The sequence below is a fragment of the Lepidothrix coronata genome, unplaced genomic scaffold, assembly GCF_001604755.1.
Source record: "Lepidothrix coronata isolate B3197 unplaced genomic scaffold, Lepidothrix_coronata-1.0 Scaffold91, whole genome shotgun sequence".
NCBI classification, from domain to species: domain Eukaryota; kingdom Metazoa; phylum Chordata; class Aves; order Passeriformes; family Pipridae; genus Lepidothrix; species Lepidothrix coronata.
In genome coordinates, this window is record NW_016690271.1 from 482,683 (window position 1) to 502,755 (window position 20,073).

The following is a 20,073-nucleotide window of genomic DNA, read 5'->3' on the forward strand; positions in this document are numbered from 1 at the left end:
GACAGCAGCAGTGTTAACTGGGAGCCCTGCAGAGCCCCGGAGGGCAGGGTCTGGCTTGATGCTGCAAAACAAGAGGGAGACACAGGAAAAGCAAGTGGAGAACTGATCCCCTTTATTGATTGGTCTGAATCCAGAAGTCACTGTCTACTGAAGACATTGTGTGGAAATTATGATGCATGGGTTTTTCAAGTCTTAAATGATTTCAATATCAGAATCACGAACCATATCAAGATGAAAGCATTGTGAAAGCGCTGATCAGAAATCAGGTAAAAATTTGTAGTAAACTAAACTTTGTAAACATGACTTACAAACACCTTCCTGTTTGAAACAGGGCAGATGTAATTCCATACTTGAAGATTACTGGAATTGTGGTAAACCCTAACTTAGGCTCTGGAGAGGTTTTTTTACACTGGAGAAGTTAAAACTCAGATAACAAACAAAAAAGCAGCAACATTTTATGTGCAAATGCCACTCAAGCTGTATCTTAGGAGAAGGTGACTATCCTACTTTGGATATCTTGCTGCTGCTGCAGCAGTAACATGAAGCTCTGCAATGAACATGCTATACTTACTGTACAGGTAGCAAAGACATTTGTCTGTACATGCCTCTTTCACATTGTATTTGTTACACTAAGAAAGTGAGAACAAGTGAGCTTAAGAATGGAACTTAACTCTCCACTCCAAATTTAAATCTACAAAAAGGGCAGATCAACTTGTTTTCCAGTATATGTTGCTGTGGGAACAAAAAAGAGAGTTAAAATAAGAGCACAGGTCTACAAACAGGATGAAAACTGCTTCAAGCCAGAAGGGTAAAGGATGGGAGGATGAGAGAAATCTTTCTTAGACTGCAAGGAGATTTAAGACTGCCAAAGGATCTACTCTGATGCAGTGTTTAAAGAAAGTAGCAAAATAATTCTGTATTTTCAACACAGTGTCAAGTTTCCAAATGAGTTCCTTTGGATTTTTTTTGTTTCCCACACTTGGGGCAAAAAGGCTTTCCTTAAAGGACTGAAAACAAATTTGCTGTTGATAAATAGTTCTGTGCTTCTTCCTGTTTGTAACTGGACCATCACAGTCCCTCCATTGGCTGCAGAGCTCACATGGCTTAAGGTTACACACTGCTTTACACCTTCCATACAACGATCACAAACACAGCGGTAAAGTCCAAATATTTTCACTGGAAAATAACTTCAAGGCAAAGACTCTGTTGATCAATGAGATGCAAAAGCAGTTTGGAATCTGACAGACCACGCCACCCCCCCAGCTCAGTGCTATCTGTAAATCAGTCCTACCCCAGAAGAGTTAAATTCACTTCCTGAGGTCAGTGCAGCATAAAATAAGATGCTTCTGGAGATGGATGTCAGGGCACCCTGTGATATCACTAACCAGATGTGTGTGTACATGAGCTACAAGCATACCATAGCAAGCACTGAATGATTAAGGAGACTCTCCTAGTACCATATACAATTTAAAAATAAAAATCACCCTAACAAGTATTGCACACTTCGGGAGTTAAGCCAAGCATTTGTAAGGACTTCCACCAAAAGCTTGCTTACAGGGACAGGGACTGGGACGCAGACTTCAAAGTAATTATTACAAAAATCAGACTGGAGGAAGGTAAAAATCACAGTACCTATTTCAAACTGGTTGTAACAGAAGCCAAGTAGCTGACTCGTGTGTTGCTCAATTATTCTATAAAAGCACTTTGTTTTATTTAAACTTGGGATGTAGAGGTTTTTCTTCTTAAAGGATTTATCAACCCACCCAGAGCCTCTTCAGAAAAACCATTTGCTGTGGTTAAATATGACAGGAAAATTTAGTAGCCTGTTTTGACTGCATACAATGCAGAAACAGAAAACACTAAGATAGGCTTTTGGGGCACAGTCAAAATTCCCAGTGTGCATAACAGTGAGGTATGCCTCCAGAAGCTGTTCTTTTTGTTTCTTTAACCTTTCAAAAAATGAGCCATAACATACCCATGCAATAATATTTCTGCAGTGTTGCTAAATAAAACCAACTGCACCAAAAATTTACAATGTGGCAGAATTTCAAATTCAAAGAAATATATCATCTTATTCCAGCGAACCGGACTATGTTAATGTACAGAATTCACTAAGGGGTCAGTCTTAAAAATCAACATTTTCACAAGAGCTTGAACACCACTGAAAGAGTGTGTCTAGGGAGAAAAAAAAAAAATTATATAAAAGCACAATGCCTGCAGGAAGTGGCATGGCATTAAACGGGCAATGATGGTTGGGAGGCTGGGGTTCTGGTTAGGCTAGGCTGAGAGGGAGGCTAGGGTTATGAAGAGTATTCTACACTGGAGAAAATGCTTAAAAAAAATTACAAAATGACCCCCAAAGTTTAGGCAATGATTTGAACATAAGTACACCAGATACTATAGCAAGGGAAAAAACACTGCAAAAAGTACTCTCTATTTACAGAAGAATGATTTAAAAGACATTATGGTTTTCTTTACAAATAGATGTAGAGCAGGAATAGTCCACATTTTTAAAAACTCTTTACATATTTATCTTTAGTAAGTCAACCTTCTCAACCACAATCCTCCAACGCACAGCCTGTGCAGAAGGCATTGAACAGACTCTCCAGCAATTCTTCATTGTGTGGCCCTTGCTCTCTTGGAAAGTCTCTGTGGGCACAAGTCAAAAATAGATTTCTTTTTTTGACCCGCAAATTAAAAAAAAAATAATAATCTGCATAGTTCAGTCATCACTGTCAGACAGAGTCTCATATTGTGCTGAAAGCAGTGGTGCAGGCTCTCGCTCCCATATCCTGTTCTGTGGGTGAGTGGTTGCTTGGCTCATGGACGGGGGGGCACAGGCGATGGATGTCGGGGGGGTGCTGCTGAGCATCCTCATCGTCAGCGGGTTGTAGGGAAACTGGGTGGAACCTGGATCAAAAGGCAAAAACAGGAGCTGTTCTGAGAGATCTGTGTAAAGCCAGGCTGGTGTTGGTTGTGACAACTATCAGAAAATCCATTTCAGAAAATCCTCATACACTGTGTAAGCTGATATCCAGCGTTACAGTGTGTCGGCATCTCAGCTTTCTACAGACACTTCCTCTGGTTTGTGAAGTTTGAAAGAACCCCATTCCTCACCTGTTGATGAAGGCCTGTCTTCCCAGGCCCACACTGGCGTCTGTCTGTGGTAGTCCCCTTCTGAATGTACAGATGAGACAGAAGAAGGTCTTTCAGTTCCCAAATATCCCTGTCCAGGAATCGGAGACTTCGATTTCCTGCTGTTTGACTTGCCGATGAGCTTCTGCTTGCTGACTCCCCCTCCTGGGAACAGAAGGGACAGATTTCACAAAAATTGCATTTCAGCCTCTGTGTGTTTGTTTCTCTGAGTTATCATGCAGCACTGAGAAGCTTCAGGCGTCCAACACACCCTGTTCTCTCTTCCCCATTCCATCAATGTTGTCACAGGTTAATCCTCCTGAAAACCCAGGACAGCGGAGGGAATGCAAACACCACCCCTATCACTTCCAGAGAAAAGACAGTGATTTTCGGTGACACCGAATTTATTCAAACCCTTGATTTATTTATTTTAAGACCATGGGATACTTAGGAGTTGCAATAATACCTCACCTGAATTTGGTGATGGATTGGCTTCTTCCCTACGTGTCTCGTTACTCGCCGGTACCGCGGCCCCGGAACTGCCCGGTACGACCGCAAGGGATTGTGACAGTACAACTCCGTGTTCCTCACTCTTGTCATCGAAGTTTCCCATCAATGCTTTCCTAATAATGTCTTCCAGACCCAGATTACTGGCAGGATCTGCAAAGGAATGACCCCTCGAACTGACTGCACCTGGGAGAGAAAAGAAAACAGGGAAAGGTGGGAAGGGAGGCAAAAAACGTCTCAGAGAAATTACAAAGGGATGTGGGGAAACATTTTAGAGAGAGGCAGAAAAGTGGGGAAAAAGCAAATAAAGCATTCTTGCTTAAGTTCCCATTTAAATATTTTCTGAAAGTTTGGTCATTTTGCTTTTCTCTACAATGCAGGAAACCAATTTTCATGTAGAATATTAACTTTTCATCATCTTCCTCATTTACTGGACTCCCCAAAGAGTATAAATTTAAGATATTACATTAGTTTATTTTACCCAAAAACTTACCTGAGGTAGTGACTGCTGGCAAATTGAATATTTCAGTCCCTGGCTGAGCAGTTGCTGCAATTAAAACACAACATTTCACTGAATTTTTCAGTACTGATGATCACTAAGTTATCACTCCTAGCTCTACTGCACAAGAAAAAAAACCCAAAAATATAGTTCTAGTATCATATTCCACCATGTCAGTGTTCATTCCTGAAACTATATTAAATTTTCATTTAACAGACATAATCATAAGGGCCAAGAAAACACAAACCATTCAGTTTCCAGACACCTTTCCAAAAAGGAACATGTATAACATTTAATGTTGATATGAAGCAAACTACAGACACAAAGTTAATTAGAATAATGTCAGGTTTTAACATCTTTCTCATTAATTGCGTGTTTTTTATCTCTCAAATTAAGTGTTAAAAGATTAAATGTGACAGTCCTACATACAGCAGCATTTTAAAAAAATCTAATAATATTCTGATTCTACTGGTCACAAATTATTATATGTGTTTTATGTTCATAGATTTAGATTAATTCATATTATTTGAAACATATTTAAGTCAGGACATCTGTGGATGGCAGTCACAGAAAGCACAAGCTGGAAAAATTGAGTGAAAAGGCAAGTCCTGCATACCCATGTCAGAGTCACCTCCACCAGATGAGTTCAGCTTTCGAAATATCTCCTGTTTCTTGGATTTTACCATTGGTGAAGTGTTCTCAAGTTTGGTGAAAAACGAAGGCAGGTAACTGATACTGCCTGGAGAGCGAGAGTCAGTCCTGCCAAGACCAACACGTGTCAAAGAGACAGAACATCCAAGATGTACATTTAAATCTTTCCAAAAGCAGTCAGGCAGAAACCACTAACGTCGTATGAACACTGTGGTGCTCAATAAAAATTGAGTTTGTTTAAGCAGCAGTAATCTGGCAAAAAAGCCTTAATTAAAATCCCCAAGAAACAATTCATACTTAAATTAAAAAATAATCTAAAATAAATTAAAAAAGACTCTAAAGGTTTCCTAGCCCAAAATCCTTACATTTCTAAAAAGTGCAGTCCTGTTCCCAAAAATCCCTGTGATCTAGCTAACCTCCATCATGGACTGTAACAACCCTGCCAGCAACTGCAGAGTGGAGGGGGGAAAAAACCCAAGGAAAACTGAATCAATGTCACCAGCATGAGCCTTAAATAAGTACATTGGGTGCTACTCCTTCCTCAGCAGAGCAAATGGCAGGAGCACCCACTGCAAAGTGCATCTGCCACAGGTCTGCAGACACCAGCACTGCCAGTGTGCCAGGGATCCTGGGCAGTTTGATGCTGCAGATGTGGCAGAGTGACAAACAGCCCTGGGACAGGCTGCCTGATCCAGGGACCTCCTGACACCCCACCTTCACACCTCCCAGAAGTGAAGCTCTTTAGCTTAGTGATGTTTCAACTGATTAACTGCTCCAGAATCATCAGTGCTAGAAGCCAGGGTTCCTCCCCTCTCCACCAGGACAGTATCCAAGAAGCCAATCAGGCAGGAGAATACAGAATTATTTAATAAATATTGTAGGAAATGCACCTTTCTCAAAAACCATTTCAGTTTTATAGAACTGGTACCCATGAGGAGCTTTGTTCTCACATTTTCTACCAGATACAACACAGAACACACTGAAACTGAAGACAGAACATGAACAGATGACCTTTCACTCAGCCTTCCCAAAGCACCTCCCAACAGCAAATTTTGGATGTTAGTGCAGAAGGATCAACTGTGATTAACAGCTTTCCCTGTGGTACCAGAGGAAGATCACTTAAACTGCTCTTTAATAAAGACACTGTTTGCAGCACAAAGATCCAGAATAATATTTTTAAAGTCAGCTTTACACCTACCTCTGTTCAGTAGGCTCAGTTCTTTGGGAAAGCAGAAGAACATTTTCCTGTTTCTCATGTACAACCGGGACCTGAGGTGGCGAGATTGGCTCGTAGGGCTCTGAAGAGACGTGACTCCTCTCTGGAGATTTTCCAGGCCTACATCCATAATTCAGAGACAGATAAGTACTCTTAATGCATGGACAGCAATAGTTAAGTCATGTAATTGTTTTCCAGTTGCTCCATAACTACTTATGTCTAGTTATATGTTACATGCTTTAGTCTGCTTGGTGACCTCAAAAAAATGACTATGAATTGTCCATAATGACTCCGGTAAGTTTTAAGGAATTAAACATCTTCACCCCTCTAAAGACTGGAAATTAAGCAGAAATAGTGAAGGGAAAACAGTTATAAGTTATGTTTTGGAGCCAAGCAATTGTCAAAAACAGTATGAGACAGATGTTGTCTAAAAATAAGACGAAAAGGTACCTTCACTTCCGATCTACATCAAGATTAAAGCACTTTTTTACAGAAATACCATATCTGGGCATTAATTAAAGTTGCAGTCAAACTGAATACACGCATTACCTTCCCCTGGCCTTGTCAGACAGGTTTTCAGGTGACACTCTGGCACCTGGCCGCTGGTGGTGGACAGACTGTGACTGTGCCTCGGGGCTGTAGCGATTCGACGTCTTTGCCCGGCTGGAAACAGGTGTTGGAGCAGGGGTGGAATTCTGGAATGTAGTGGTGGGAGGCTGCAAAGAGGCCTGAGAAGCTGCTTGGTTTCTTGCAAAGTCTTGTGTAATAATTTGCTGAATGTCATCAAAAAGATAGAAAACAGATCTTGGTCAGGTATTGCCCAGAGTGTAGGTATTCATGAACTAGATGAACATGAGACTGATTGCAACAAATGGGATTATAAATCCAGGTACAACATTTTATAATATCCTCAAGTAAAACTAATAATTAGAGAATTAAGTTCCAAAACACGTGTTTACATAATCAGAATACGACACTTGTCACATCTGACAAGATGGAAGCAAATAAACCTACACAGATGTGATCAGCAAGGGTGATGAGCCGATGGGTCCTGGGCACGTGTGCCATCCCTTCTGCCTGGGAAGAGGGAGGTGGAGGTTGTTGGGGTGAAGGGGGTTCCTGCTGTGTCCTGTAGCGGTGAATCGGCCCCTCATACGGCCTGTTTGGGTCAGCTGGTTGAAAAAGAGAAGGCCAGTCTGTTAAGCTGCAAGGTTTGAAACCTCTGTGCTTAGAAAATTTAAAAGATGAAGAGTTTCTGCATTAGATTTTAGGTATCCTGTGGGATAACCACCTTTTCCACCTTCGTACACAGGCCCTACAATTTATAAGATAATAAAACTTCATTTCACAATGCAGGTGATTTTCAGCTCATTTCTCAACTGCAATACTTTGAGCATCACCAACAGGTAAAAAATTGTGGGCATCAACACCACCATGCATTGATTTTAAAGAACATATTGAAAATTTCCAATTAAATCAGTGACACTGTAAAGAAACTCTGTTTAATGTGTCAGTTCCAAGACATTTGCTCTAGTTTTTCACTGCAACAACATACTTCCAACAAGAAAAATATGGTACACAGTCACTTTGATATTTTAAATAGATAAAATAATAGATAAGAAGATATATAATTATAGATAATGTTGAATAATAGATAAAAGATATTTTAATTTTTTATGAATTTGTGGAGCTGGTAAATATAAGAAAGGTAACTGAGAGAATATTTGCATATGCAGATAAACTTACTCTCTGCCTGGCTTGGTTTAGGTGTCTCTTGTTGATAGGGCTGTAGCTTTTCTTGAGCAGGTACAGGGGAATTTGCAGGGCTAATCACCTCAATGGCATCTCCAGGAGCTTCATACCGGTGGGAGGATACTGAATGTCAAGCAAAGGTTGTGGAATAAGGGGTAAATATCACAGAAATTTTTTGTTGCCCACACAACACTGGTGCTTCCACTGAAATGGCATCAGTGAATGAAAGTCAAAACACTGTCTTTTTCTCATGATAACCATGGTGACACAAATACTTCCATAAACAGTGTTTCAACATAAACCAAATAATTTTCAGTTTCCTGACTTCTGATAAGGTTACTCTTACAATCCTACATTTCATGCTGGAGCATGGAATCTGAATAAAGCAAACAACTCTGATTTTGCAAGAGTCTCGAGTCACTATTTGCAAAAACTGTTTGTCTATGAAGTGTTTCTACTGCGCAGAGCTGAATATTTTATCATTAAACATCCACATCATTTCACATCTTATTTCCCTGAAGGGCTAAGACAGACAGCAAAGAAGTAGATAGTGACTAAGATACGTACAACTACTGGAAGAATCTGAACTTTGAGAGCCCCTATCTCGTGCATCCTTGTCTGAAGCAATCTGTCGAGTGATGATCACATCTATGAAGTTAGCAGCAGTAATTGTGGTCTTTCCTCGAGTTCTCAGCTCTTCCTCGTACCTGGATTTAGGAGGAGGTCCTTTCTCTTTACCAGCCTCTGAATAGACTACTGATGAAGACTGTCCCTGGGACTTGCCACCAGAATAATTTGCAGATGTATAGGGGCACTGGACAGGCCTCTTTTCTACCTCCAGTGTCTTCTGTTCCAGCTGCTGCTGGTCAGTAACCACAGCTGACCGGCGGCCCATGTTCTCTTCTATCCTGGTTCCTTCGTGCTTGTTCTCTTTTGCTTTGGCAACTTCCATCTGAGGAGCAGAGGCTGCAGCATCTACCAGAGCTGCCAGGGCATCAGCAGCAGTGTTGTAACGGGAAGCTGGTAAGCCTTGAGTGATAGAGGGAGCCCCGGGGGTGAGCTGCCTGTTGGAAACATTGAATAGTCTGAATTATATCACAAGGAACAAAGAACTGGAGCCAGATCGTGCATACAATGAAACAAAGCTTTAGTGACCCTCCTTTCTCTCCCAAATGGACTGGTGAAAATGCACTGGATTACTTCTGATAAATCCAAGAGCAATCAGAGAGTGGGATATCCTTAACCCTCTAGTATTTTCCTCAGGCTAAATGCAGCTTTTAATAAGCTCAAATATTAGAACAGGTATCTCTGCAACAGTAACTTATAAAACATACATGATACGTAGTTGAGCAGCAGGATCCAGAGGTGTGATTACACTTGTCCCATTGGTTCCTTGAAAAATACTGGGCCTTTGCTGCAGGATGTTTTCCTGGGTTCTGACTGACGGGGATGGGGACCGGACGTATCCGTGACTGCCGGGTCTGCCAGGCTGCTCTGTACCTGCAGAACACAGAGTGGAGGGGAACAAACAAAAAATATATGGATTATTCTTATAACAGTGCAGAACTATGTATCAGTGCTGTATCCTCCACATCCTTTCCCAGGCAGCTCCACCACTCTGGATGTGGTGGAATGTATGAAGGTTTAAATGATAGCATTGTGTTTACAATGCTCTGGATGACACGCAAACTGTGCCAGTGAAAACTGGGATTCGCTCCTTCCCTAGGTACTAGGGGAGTACCTGAGGTACTAAGGAAAGCTCTGAGAGAAAGATCAAGAAGCCTGGTACTTGTAGAAGTTGCAATTATGACCAGAACTGCTGGGTAACAGGAACCTGCCTGAAGTGCAGACTGAAACCGAAGTGAGTAATGTGTTAGAAAGCTGCTGTTCACAAGAGTGGCTACAGAAAACGAGCAGTTACAGTTCTACAAGACAACTGATCCCACGTGCACTGACCTGGTCGGAGATAAAGTTCAGCAGGGACTGAAGTTATTCTCTCCCTCTCACGTTCTCGTTCTCGTTCCCGCTCTCGCTCACGTTCCCTCTCCCTTTCCCGTTCCTTCTCCCTCTCCCTTTCCCGTTCCCTTTCAGCATTTGCAGCTGCAGAAGCTGCCAGGTGTGTGGGGTGTCCTGGAAGGTCCACAAGGTAAAATGAAGTAGCAAAACAGAGATACATGAGCGAAGTGTAATTTGATGTTAACACTTGCCAACATATTCTGCCATCCACCTACTGCAAAATTTCCCACATACATTTTCATTCCGCTCAAGACCATCCCTTATCCAGGAAGACAAAAGCTTAACATACAGCAACAGTGGAAGGCTCAACAGATATTTACTGAAGTAGTTTCTCTACTGTTAGAAACTAGACAGCTTTTAAACCCAAATCTCATCCTTCAACACATGTAAAATGAGGTTAACGAAATCATATTCAAATTATTATAAATAAGGACCTGACAGAACGAGGCAAATTCTGAATTTGACAGCACTCCTGTAACTATACAGGATATCACCAAAAACCCTTTGCTATCCAAGTGAGAAGTGCATGCAAAAAGCATTGCCTGAGAAAACATCAAAACATGGCCACTAATGAAAGCTGAATAAAGGTGGTCAATTATCTCAGCACGTCAGACAATGAGAGAAATCACCAAACCATGAGGGCTCTTACCTGGTGACAGAGAAGCAGGATTGTAAGGCCTGGGGGGGAAGGTAAGCTGGGTGCCAGGGATATATGTGATTCTCTCCATGGGTGGGGTGCTTGTTCCTCCAGGATGAGGCACTAAGATAGTGGGAGCCATATTGTTCAGGTCAATAATTCCTGTTAGGAGGTGACACACGTAAGAACGGCCACTCAAGGACAGACCAATGGTCTACACATTTTATGTTCTGTTCACTGGTAACAGTCAGCAATGAATATTAGCAAAAAAATATAAGAATAAGGCAATTGTAGAACTATATTCCAGCTGGTTATAATCTCTTAGATCTGGCAATCAGCAATTTAGGAACATACTAAGTCAGAATTTGCATTTGTAGTACTCCCTTTAATTGCCCTTCAAGAAAATATCCTTCACCTCTACTCAATAATTCCATATTTTACCAATTTGGAGTATTATCCAAAAATAAAACAATCAGCATAGTTTTCACAAACATAACCCTTTAGGCTGTTGCTTTTGTTTTCTTTTTGAAGTTCTCATTTTGATATAATTCTCGTTTCTGAAGTCTGAAGATGAGCTAAATATGCTTCTGATCACTGGATCTTGAACACTCTAAGTCTTACAGCCTTCCCCTTAACAACAGTGATTACAGACATAGTTTTCCTTTACATCCACAAAAGGCAGTTTGCAAGTGAGTTGTCATACATGTAACACATCTGCACTTCCATGTGTGCATTCAACCCCCCGCAGAGCACATCCCAAACACCTCTGAAAGGACATTACAGCCAAAGACAGGCCCACCTCTCGCTCCTGCATAGGGCAGAGCTAAAGTTTGCTCTCTGGGAGACAAGCCCCTGGTGACGTCGGGCCGCAGGTTGACCTGCATCTGCTGGGAGGTGATGTAGTCGTTGAGGATGGTCTGCCGCGTGTTCTCCATCGCGTACAGCTGGTACTGGCTCGGGTAGCCCGGGGTGGGCGAGAGCTGCCTTTGGAACAGGTAAGCAGCAGCAGCTGGGGGTGGCAGAGGGGAGAAGAGAAGATTTAGGAAGCAGTATCACAGAATAGTCTGAGTTAGAAGGGACCCACAAGGATTGAGTCCAACTCCTAAGTGAAGGGACTGTACAAGGGACTGAACTGTGACCTTGGCGCTATTAGCACCAAGCCCTAACAAACTGAGCTCATCTCATACGATTCTCTATCAAATGAAACTTTCAGGTGTTTATAAAGCTTCAATGAGAAGTGCTGTCAAGTCTCTCGAGCCAGTGCCAAGTAAATTAAAACAGTATTTTAATACTGATCTTTTAGTGAATTTATGCACAGACAGAAAATGCTAAACAATCCAGACTGGAGAGATGCATTAGAGAAGAGATTTTATTAAAAACATAAATCCTGACATTCTGAAGATATAAAGGGCTGAAATACCTAAAGAAGGTTAAAATACCTCACAGAAGTAGACTGATGGACAGGTTAAAAGGAAGTCTATTGTATTTAACATCAGCAGGGATAATGTGATAATTCAGTTCCTCTGTGAGAATGAATCACAGTCATGAACAGGACTTACACAGAATACAAGTCTATATATAATTATATAGAATTCTACTATAATTCTATATAATTCTATTCTCTATTTCTGTAGCCTCTTCCATATGCTTCTTTGCATAGCTTTCCTGAGAGCTTTTAATATATTTCACAAGTACTTATCTAAAAATAATGTCTGAACTTTTTAAACAACACAGAAGCAAGTTGGCAGCTCTGAAAGGAAGTTACAATATTATACAATACTATTTTACTAAGTTTCCTGGTTAGATACCAAACCACAACAATATATATTTATAACCTTATAAATGATATCTGGCCATTGATAATTGCCTTTTAAAGGCATCAAAGCTCACAATATTTCTAAAACTAAAAAAACCCAACACAAATGGACTTACCAGGATCCAGAGCCCTGTGAAATGGCATAGCAGGATCTAAATGAGGAGGGAGGTGACCCCTATAGACTTCAGGAGTTGCTCCTCTGTGATGTGGGTCAAAAGGACTGTGAGCCACTACAGGATCAACCCCTGGGACTGGAGATTTTGCTGGCACACTCTCCCTCTGTGTTGGAGTGAGTGTGTTCTTCCTTTCGTGATTTGCTGGCTTCCCAGAAGATATTCCAGCTAAAAGCAATGAAAAATTCAAATTATTAAAATGTCTACTTTTCCACTGAAAATTCAGCTGTAAGGGTACACTGGCTCCCAAGGAACATTCTCGAGTACCCTGCAATCTGCTACAATAAAGCAGAGAATATTTTATATCACAAAATATTTCTGGTGAAAAAAACTATGTTATAAAACTCAGATTGCTTACACTTGATCATATTATCTTCATCATGTAGACACCTCTGTAATTCAGGAACAGCTTCTGCTCTTAAAACATTACCCTTGTAGGTAACACTTTCACAGTGATGCATAATCAAATGAAAATTGAGAGTGAATTGCCTTCCCACTTCTGCATTACAGTAAGGTAGATTTTAATTTTATTTTAATTAACAGCTTTAATTAACACCTTACAAATTGAGAGAAGCCATTAGAATAAAAGAAAGAAGAACAGACCTCATAAAGCAGCTTAAAATTAAAATAATAAAACTTTTTGTCTTACTCTGGATAGGAAAAACATACCCTCACTAACTCTATTCATCATAGGTGAGCTCCTGGACATCGGACTCTGATAGTTCACAGGTGTCCTCCGAGCATTTGTATCATCATAAATCCCAGGGCTCAGCTGTGATTTGGGAGTTTCATGAAGAGTTGACCTGAGGACAGAGGGCCCAGAGCTGACGACCGACGTGTGCCGGGAGCGGACGGCGTCCCCGCTCTTCACATCTTCGTATTTTCCTCGCTCCACCACCTTCACGTTCTCTGGCACCATTTCCAGCTGGGGCATTCCACGGGGGAGCTTGCTTGGTCCAGTGATTAAGGATTTTACATTGTGTTTGATGGCAGACTGGCCAGAGTTGCTTTCATATTTTATGGGTGTGCCCTGAAGAGAGGAGAAAAGGGTCAGGTAAAGTTATCCTGTCAATGTTTCACTTGTGCTAAAAAACCCACACGGCCGGAGCCGACTCACGACGGAGTCTGTGAGTAACTGCACGAGTCCACCAGTGCTTTTTGGACTTACCTGAGATATGGAGCCTTCTATGATTGGCCTGGTCGTCTGCACCATTTCAGGAGTCTTGCGACTCTCTTGGCTTAATAGGTCCTGTCTTGGGATTTCATGGATGGAACGACCCATTTCTTTTATAGTGGTGACCCCATCATATGGTTTCCCCTTAGTAATGGCTCCTTCAAATGTCCTTATGGGAGGTGACTCTCTCTTTATCTGTTTAGGGTACTTCAAACCTTCTTCAAAACTTTCAGCTGTTGCTCTTGGTGTGCCTTTTATAGAGAGAAAGGGTCACATTAATGGTGTTAACAGCTACTAAGTCTCTTTTTTTCACAAGCAGAGTAACTAACTACATGTCATAAAACTGGAATTTTGGTTGGCTATAGTCTGTGACAATATACCCTGAAGAGTAAAGAAATCACCACAAAAATAACACTGAACAAACATTCAATATATTACTGAAAGCACCCCAAATTATTTCAGATGCTGAAATAAAAGAAATAGCATACATCTTCAGAGGTCTAGGGAACTGTTAGTGTTCATCTGAAAAAGTGCCAATTACCAAGGATTCATATTAAAAAGGTCTATTTTCAAAAAAGGAATGAAAAGCTATATTTACACACTAGTTTTGAACACATACTAACAGAAAGCTGCTGATTTATACTCTGATAACGTGTTTCATAAAATAATCTTGACCTTTAACACAGCTACCACTGGTAGTAACAGTTTTAAGGTTCAGAAATCCAGATTTTTGAGGATGTAATTAACGTTTGCTTCTAAACTTGCAACACCTTACCCTGCATTATAGAGCCAGACAACACCGTTCTCTCCTTCAGTTCAGCGTGTGGGCTCCCCCGAGGCAGTGCACGGCATATTAAACCTAAAATTAAAATGAACATCATTTAGAGAATTAAAAAAGTGTTAAAAAAACCACTCCAAACCAACAAAACCCCTCCTTCTCACACCTTAGAGATTGTATCTGTATCACAGCAATGCCCAGAGGGCCAAGCCTCAGTATGTCAGGCATTGTAGCAACATGTTATGAACACCTCCTGCCCCCAAAAAATAAATCTTTCACTTCAAGTATTTGTGCTATTGCATTGTTGCAAGTTTTAACATATTTAGAAAACACAAGGTGTTTTTTAGAATTAAGCTTAACCTTTGTTCCAAAAGCAGTCACTGCTTTCCTTACACTCCACTTTCTGTGCCTAGAAAGAAAGGGGTTCATGATGGGAAGTGGAACAATAAGAAAAGAAAAACCCAAATATAGCTCAGCATCCTCCAAATTAATCAAAGTTCATATTAAATCATCTGTGAGGAGTTGAATTTACTGTTCCTACAGTAAGAATCCAAACCAAACCCTCAAAATCTCATCATTTTACACAGTTTGAGGACAGAAAACGTGTCAATGATGAGATACAGCACAAAAGTATCAGAGCAGCTTCTCGTGTGCCAGAAAAGCCTGAAAATGAGCCAAATGCATCTGCAACTTAAAGGCCACAGTGAATTTCTGTATACAGTCTACAAACCTCTTATTCATATTGTTCTATCTGATGAACATTTAAACAAAACAGCCCTTAAGGCTATCCAAAGATGGGACAAAATGCACTTAAAGAGTGAGACTCCATGGTTGAGGCATGAAACATTTTCCTGCATTTGTATTTTTACAAAACTATCAGAAAAGTTATATAATGGCCTGACTTGACCTCTGCAGGCTTTGTTTGATCACAGTTTATTAAAACACAGTGGTAGTAGGGATGCCCTGGAGCAGGACAGGGCAGCTGTGCAAGTCAAAGAGGTTTATTGCAGGAATGCAAAAGGTCAGGCCAGTGTGATACCGAGTGACTCTGCCAATATTTAACTAAGGGGTGTGTCACGGAGTCTGTGCTGGTGTGACCCAGAGTTTGAGCTCTATGTGACCCAGTGGGACTGTGGAGAGTCAGTCACATGTGCTGAGAGGAGGAAGTGCCACCTGGACCTCCAGTTGTGGTAACACACCAGTAAAATAAAAAGGAAAACTATTATCTGCTTCAGTCCTGTTCCCAGCACACTTTAATTGCAGCGTTGCTGCATGGATTTGGTTAGCAGTGTAAGATTTAAATCTAACTTCTCTTTTATCTGCTCAGTAGGATAGTCTAAATACTCTTACATAATGCAAAAGGTTTGGATAAAGCATAAAACACCTTGGAAGTAGTTGGTTTTACCTTCCAGTGGCGCAGACACCGGAGACTCCCGCAGTGACATCCCTTGTTTTATATTTCCTTCCATGGTATCATAAGTTCTCTTTAAACCAATTTCATGAGCAGTTCTTGGACTCCTTGTTCCTTCACGGACATTTTTAATAGCTGGCAAAATGTACAAGAGTGTGGTTAGGAAATGTGGACAATAAAAGAAAGGACACATGAATATTACATTAATGAGACCACAGGTCATGAATACTTTAACAACACAACTTCAATATAACACTGTAACATTAAATCTCAGTCTTGAAAAGATCCCTTACAGTTTGTCAAAAAATATATTTGTTTGGTTACTGATTTATCAGTATTTCAACTGAAGTTGAAAGTTAAATGTTACATTTATTTTTATTTTAATACAGGCAATTTTAAACTCGGTTGTTTAACCTTTCACAAAAAAATATTCCATGACAAACTGGAAATAAATGGCAAAGAAATTAAATAATTTAACTGTATTTTAAACACAGAGTGCAGAAGATTCCTCAGAACACAGGCACAATTTCTGGATCACTAATTCTCAAAACCAGCACCCCAGTGACTGAGGTTCACACCAACCCACTTGGAAGCAGAAACACTTCAGATATGGATTATCAAAGCAGAACCTGCTGCAGCCTTGACTTTGATCAGGTACAGGATACAAATACTCACCATCATAAGATAAAATATGCCCACTTTTGCCTTCATAAATAACGTGGCCTTTGGCTGAAGCCTCCTCTCTGCACTTCTCTGGGCTGGTGTCCTCTGTGGCCAGGCGGGTGATGGTTCCCTTCAGTAACGCGTCGGCCGCGATGCCGGACTGGGACAGAGCTGGGGTACCCTGAGTGCAAACCCAGCAAATGGGACTCAGAACATGGGGTTTATTTAAGAAAACAGGGAGCAGTGAAGGGAGAAAAAACACCCAAACCAAACCAAATTTTAGATCTATAAAACCAACTATTATCAAGCAGTATGGCTTAAACTTCTGCTTCTATTATTACCTACATATGAGTGAGATTATTTGTAAGCAATTTGCTACCCTCTTACAAAATACAGAAAGAAGAATAAGAAGGACAATATTACCAAAGTATTTCACAACCTAGAACCTTTACCCTGTAAATACCATTCGGGGGGTAGATAACATATATCACATTCTTAATGGTTCCATCAGGTTTTATTTCTGTCCAAAGAAATGAAACCTCTCTTTCTCAGAGCAGAACTGATACTATTACCTCTGTAAGTAAGGACCCCAAACCAACTAAAACAGTAGCATTTAAAAAATGATGAGACAAAAGGCTTGAATTTACCTTTCTGGCTTTAAATAGCATCTGCACAGGACTGGCTATAGTTGATTTTAATATCTGAACTCAGGTGTGATGCTATTTTCATGAAAGGTGCTAATGAGCCTTCAGTGAGATTTACCAAAGGCTCTGGTGTTTGTATTTAAAAAGTTTAAAGACTCATATTCATGAAGATGAAATCATGGTAATGCTGACTTCAGCAATAGTGGGATTTGAACATCTGATGGTATTAAAGTCCTTTTTTCAAGGCAGTTCCTACTCTGGGATACCAATTTACTTTTTCAGACATGCAAACACATTCACGGTGATAGTTTAAAGATGCTGTTTTTGCTACAGCCTTCTCAGCAAAGGGAAAAATACCTGAGTTATGGAGCCTCTCAAAGAAGGAATGGTCTCAACAGAAACTTTATTGGTTGGAGTTCCTCTCGTTATACTTCCCTCCTGAATCGTTGTGGTACCTGATTTGAAATAATAAGATATCCCGATAAATAAGAGAAAAAAAAAAAAGGCCACTCGACTTGAAATAATTAAAAACTCTAGTGAGAAACTGTTAGTTTACACTAAAATACAGGGGAAATTTCAGCTTAAGAACATGCATTTAAGGCAGATAGGCTATTTCCTCTTTTAACATAGTCCTTTAAGTATTAATTCAGGTAATTTTACAGGATTAATTAATGCTATTTAGTTTCTGTTCTTTTGATGTATTTGGATGTTTCACGTGTATTGCTCTGCATATGCTCTAGTGAACAACTTACTTTTGAAACTGGCATGTCTTGAAACAAATATTTTTAAGCGAGCCATGCAGAGAGGAGGAGCCAGCTACAAATATACACGGCCTTGGAAAACTGGGAACAGATTAATCCTATCATTTTATGATACTTATATAATCATAGAACACTTTAAAATAACACTTCAGCAGTCTGAGCTCTAGAAGTTAATTCTCTGGGTTCTCTCAGGCTCTGACAGAGTTTCCTAATCTGTGTGACTTCCTTTACCTCGCACCACACTTTCATGCTGGGCCCGGACCAGGAGCCCCTCAGGTTGGGAATTCTGGCTTCTGGGAGAGAATTCTTCTTGTTTAATGTAGGGCAGGGAAGCTATTCAGGAGAATAAAAAGTAAAAGGTTGGGTTTTTTTATTTTCCTTTAATTATGAGTCATTAAACAGTCTATATAAAACACATGTCTGTTTTTCTTACCAGATTTGGCCGAGTCCTGCTGCCTTGGCAGCCCAAGAGATATAGAACCCACTGATGGCTTGGCAGTTTCTTGGGCGTAGGAAGCCTGACTGTGGGACGTTAAGTAAGTGCCAGGTGTTCCCTGGAACAACAAATGTATGTTAATTCTTGTTTCTGGAATGAAGATTCACATCTCTAATTTAGAGAATGCTAAGACTACTACGATCCTGTCTTGAAATGTTACAGCACCCCACTGCAAAGTCTCAAAGCACAGAGCACCAGGAGGGCGGTGTCACTGGTCACCTGAACTGGACATCCCTGACCATGCCCCTAAATATAAATAACTGCAATATGTTCTATTTTCTAAGGCATGTGTAATTCCTGGACTTTTAATAGTGGAATGTACAGGTAGGTCTTAAGGGTTAATGCTGTGAATCCATAACGGAGCACAAGAAGTTAAAGGTTGGAGAAAGGGCAAAAAAATTGATGTAAGACAGATCTTCAAATAATAATTCTCTTACTTGTGAGATTGAGCCTCCCATGATGAAGGAAGGTTTTTCTGATGGCACACTTGTTTTGGAGGATGGAATGAGGGGTGGTGGAGGTCTGGTGGGTCTGGTTGTGGGAAGGCGGACTCCTTCAGGGATGTTGGTTATCACCTGGTGAGGTGCTGGCTGGAGAACTTGGGGGGGAAAAGTGTACATTAAATATTACAGTGTATTTATGCTCTATGAGCTGTCAGAGAGGCAAGAAAAACAGAAACAGCACAGATCATCTGACAATTTCTATGGGGAATTGCCTCACAATACCTAAAAGCTCTATTTACACTCTGAAATCCATTATGTCCAAGCTTTTGTTGTTTTCCCATTTTTAAAGAAAGTTCTTATTCTCTAAATGGAAGGCACCTGAGTCACGTATAATCTAAGCTTCTCTCATTTGGTCATGACATTATACTCTGAAGGGAAAAGCAATAATCCAAGTTTCAGAATTAAAATTTGTCAGTTATTTCACTGTTTCATAAAACATTCAGACTATAATATAGAGCAATTACAGTCAGACACTAATGCCAAGGATATCAGCAGCTTTCCCTCTTCCTCAACTTCTCAAGAAAGGCCATCCAGGAATATGACAGTATTTGTATTAAGATGAAAAACTGTTGATGACTTTGCCCTATGCTGTTCTAACACTTTTCAGATCATCCTTTAATAAAATACATGTCACGCAGCTCATGCAGCAATAAAGAACAAAAATACCTCACTGGAGCTAAAAAAACACCGAGCACCTATTTACATGCACAGAAAACAACGAGTTTTCTTGTGTTAATTCACAAAGAGTTTGGAGAATAATCTGATCCTACATCAAGTCCAGCTTCCAAAGGAGGATGATGCTTTGCTCTGCTATGTGACAATCTTTACCTGGTGGGACACTGTAACGGGCTGTGTTCATCTCAGGCTGGGGAGAGGCTTTGTTGACTTCTCTTGGAGACAACCTGTAGGGTGATGCCGACCTCGTTGCCGTATTTTGCACTTGTGCTTCCTGCTCTATTCGCTTGACCTCAGCATAAGGCATGTAGGCCACTGGTTTTCCTGTGAAGGTTGAAGTTACAGGAGAGAAGAAACCCTGTGTTAGAAACTGGGAGTCAAAAGGTCAAATTTACAGCAGTTGTAACACAGGGCCTACTCCAGTGCCAGAGACACTCATCAGGTACAAATGTTTCAATTAAAAAGTAGTATTAAACTTAATTTAATGTGTTCTTCTGTCTGTACTTCTATATCCAAAGCTTTGCAAAGCTTTCTCATACTTTCTATATGTGAAAAACAGTAGGTGA

The 20,073-nt window shown here is 40.6% G+C and overlaps 1 protein-coding gene across 3 annotated transcripts in view; it reads right to left on the minus strand.

Moving 5' to 3' along the window:
• Positions 1 to 95: 95 nt before the first annotated feature.
• Positions 96 to 20,073, minus strand: part of NCOR1 (nuclear receptor corepressor 1) — a 60,732-nt gene continuing 40,754 nt past the window's right edge. For all 3 annotated transcript variants that reach the window (XM_017821577.1, XM_017821576.1, XM_017821579.1), the window contains 25 exons: positions 19,661 to 19,831; positions 18,767 to 18,927; positions 18,267 to 18,387; positions 18,065 to 18,166; positions 17,430 to 17,527; positions 16,441 to 16,609; positions 15,760 to 15,900; positions 14,352 to 14,435; positions 13,571 to 13,827; positions 13,072 to 13,432; positions 12,346 to 12,570; positions 11,213 to 11,422; positions 10,426 to 10,575; positions 9,717 to 9,890; positions 9,095 to 9,260; positions 8,328 to 8,824; positions 7,755 to 7,883; positions 7,023 to 7,180; positions 6,558 to 6,781; positions 5,991 to 6,128; positions 4,758 to 4,900; positions 4,136 to 4,189; positions 3,607 to 3,828; positions 3,118 to 3,300; positions 96 to 2,910 (listed from right to left, as the gene is read on the minus strand). In XM_017821577.1, coding sequence (XP_017677066.1) covers positions 2,723 to 2,910; positions 3,118 to 3,300; positions 3,607 to 3,828; positions 4,136 to 4,189; positions 4,758 to 4,900; positions 5,991 to 6,128; positions 6,558 to 6,781; positions 7,023 to 7,180; positions 7,755 to 7,883; positions 8,328 to 8,824; positions 9,095 to 9,260; positions 9,717 to 9,890; positions 10,426 to 10,575; positions 11,213 to 11,422; positions 12,346 to 12,570; positions 13,072 to 13,432; positions 13,571 to 13,827; positions 14,352 to 14,435; positions 15,760 to 15,900; positions 16,441 to 16,609; positions 17,430 to 17,527; positions 18,065 to 18,166; positions 18,267 to 18,387; positions 18,767 to 18,927; positions 19,661 to 19,831 — 4,526 coding nt within the window. In that variant the 3' untranslated portion in view covers positions 96 to 2,722. The remainder of the gene's footprint in view (positions 2,911 to 3,117; positions 3,301 to 3,606; positions 3,829 to 4,135; positions 4,190 to 4,757; positions 4,901 to 5,990; positions 6,129 to 6,557; positions 6,782 to 7,022; positions 7,181 to 7,754; positions 7,884 to 8,327; positions 8,825 to 9,094; positions 9,261 to 9,716; positions 9,891 to 10,425; positions 10,576 to 11,212; positions 11,423 to 12,345; positions 12,571 to 13,071; positions 13,433 to 13,570; positions 13,828 to 14,351; positions 14,436 to 15,759; positions 15,901 to 16,440; positions 16,610 to 17,429; positions 17,528 to 18,064; positions 18,167 to 18,266; positions 18,388 to 18,766; positions 18,928 to 19,660; positions 19,832 to 20,073) is intronic.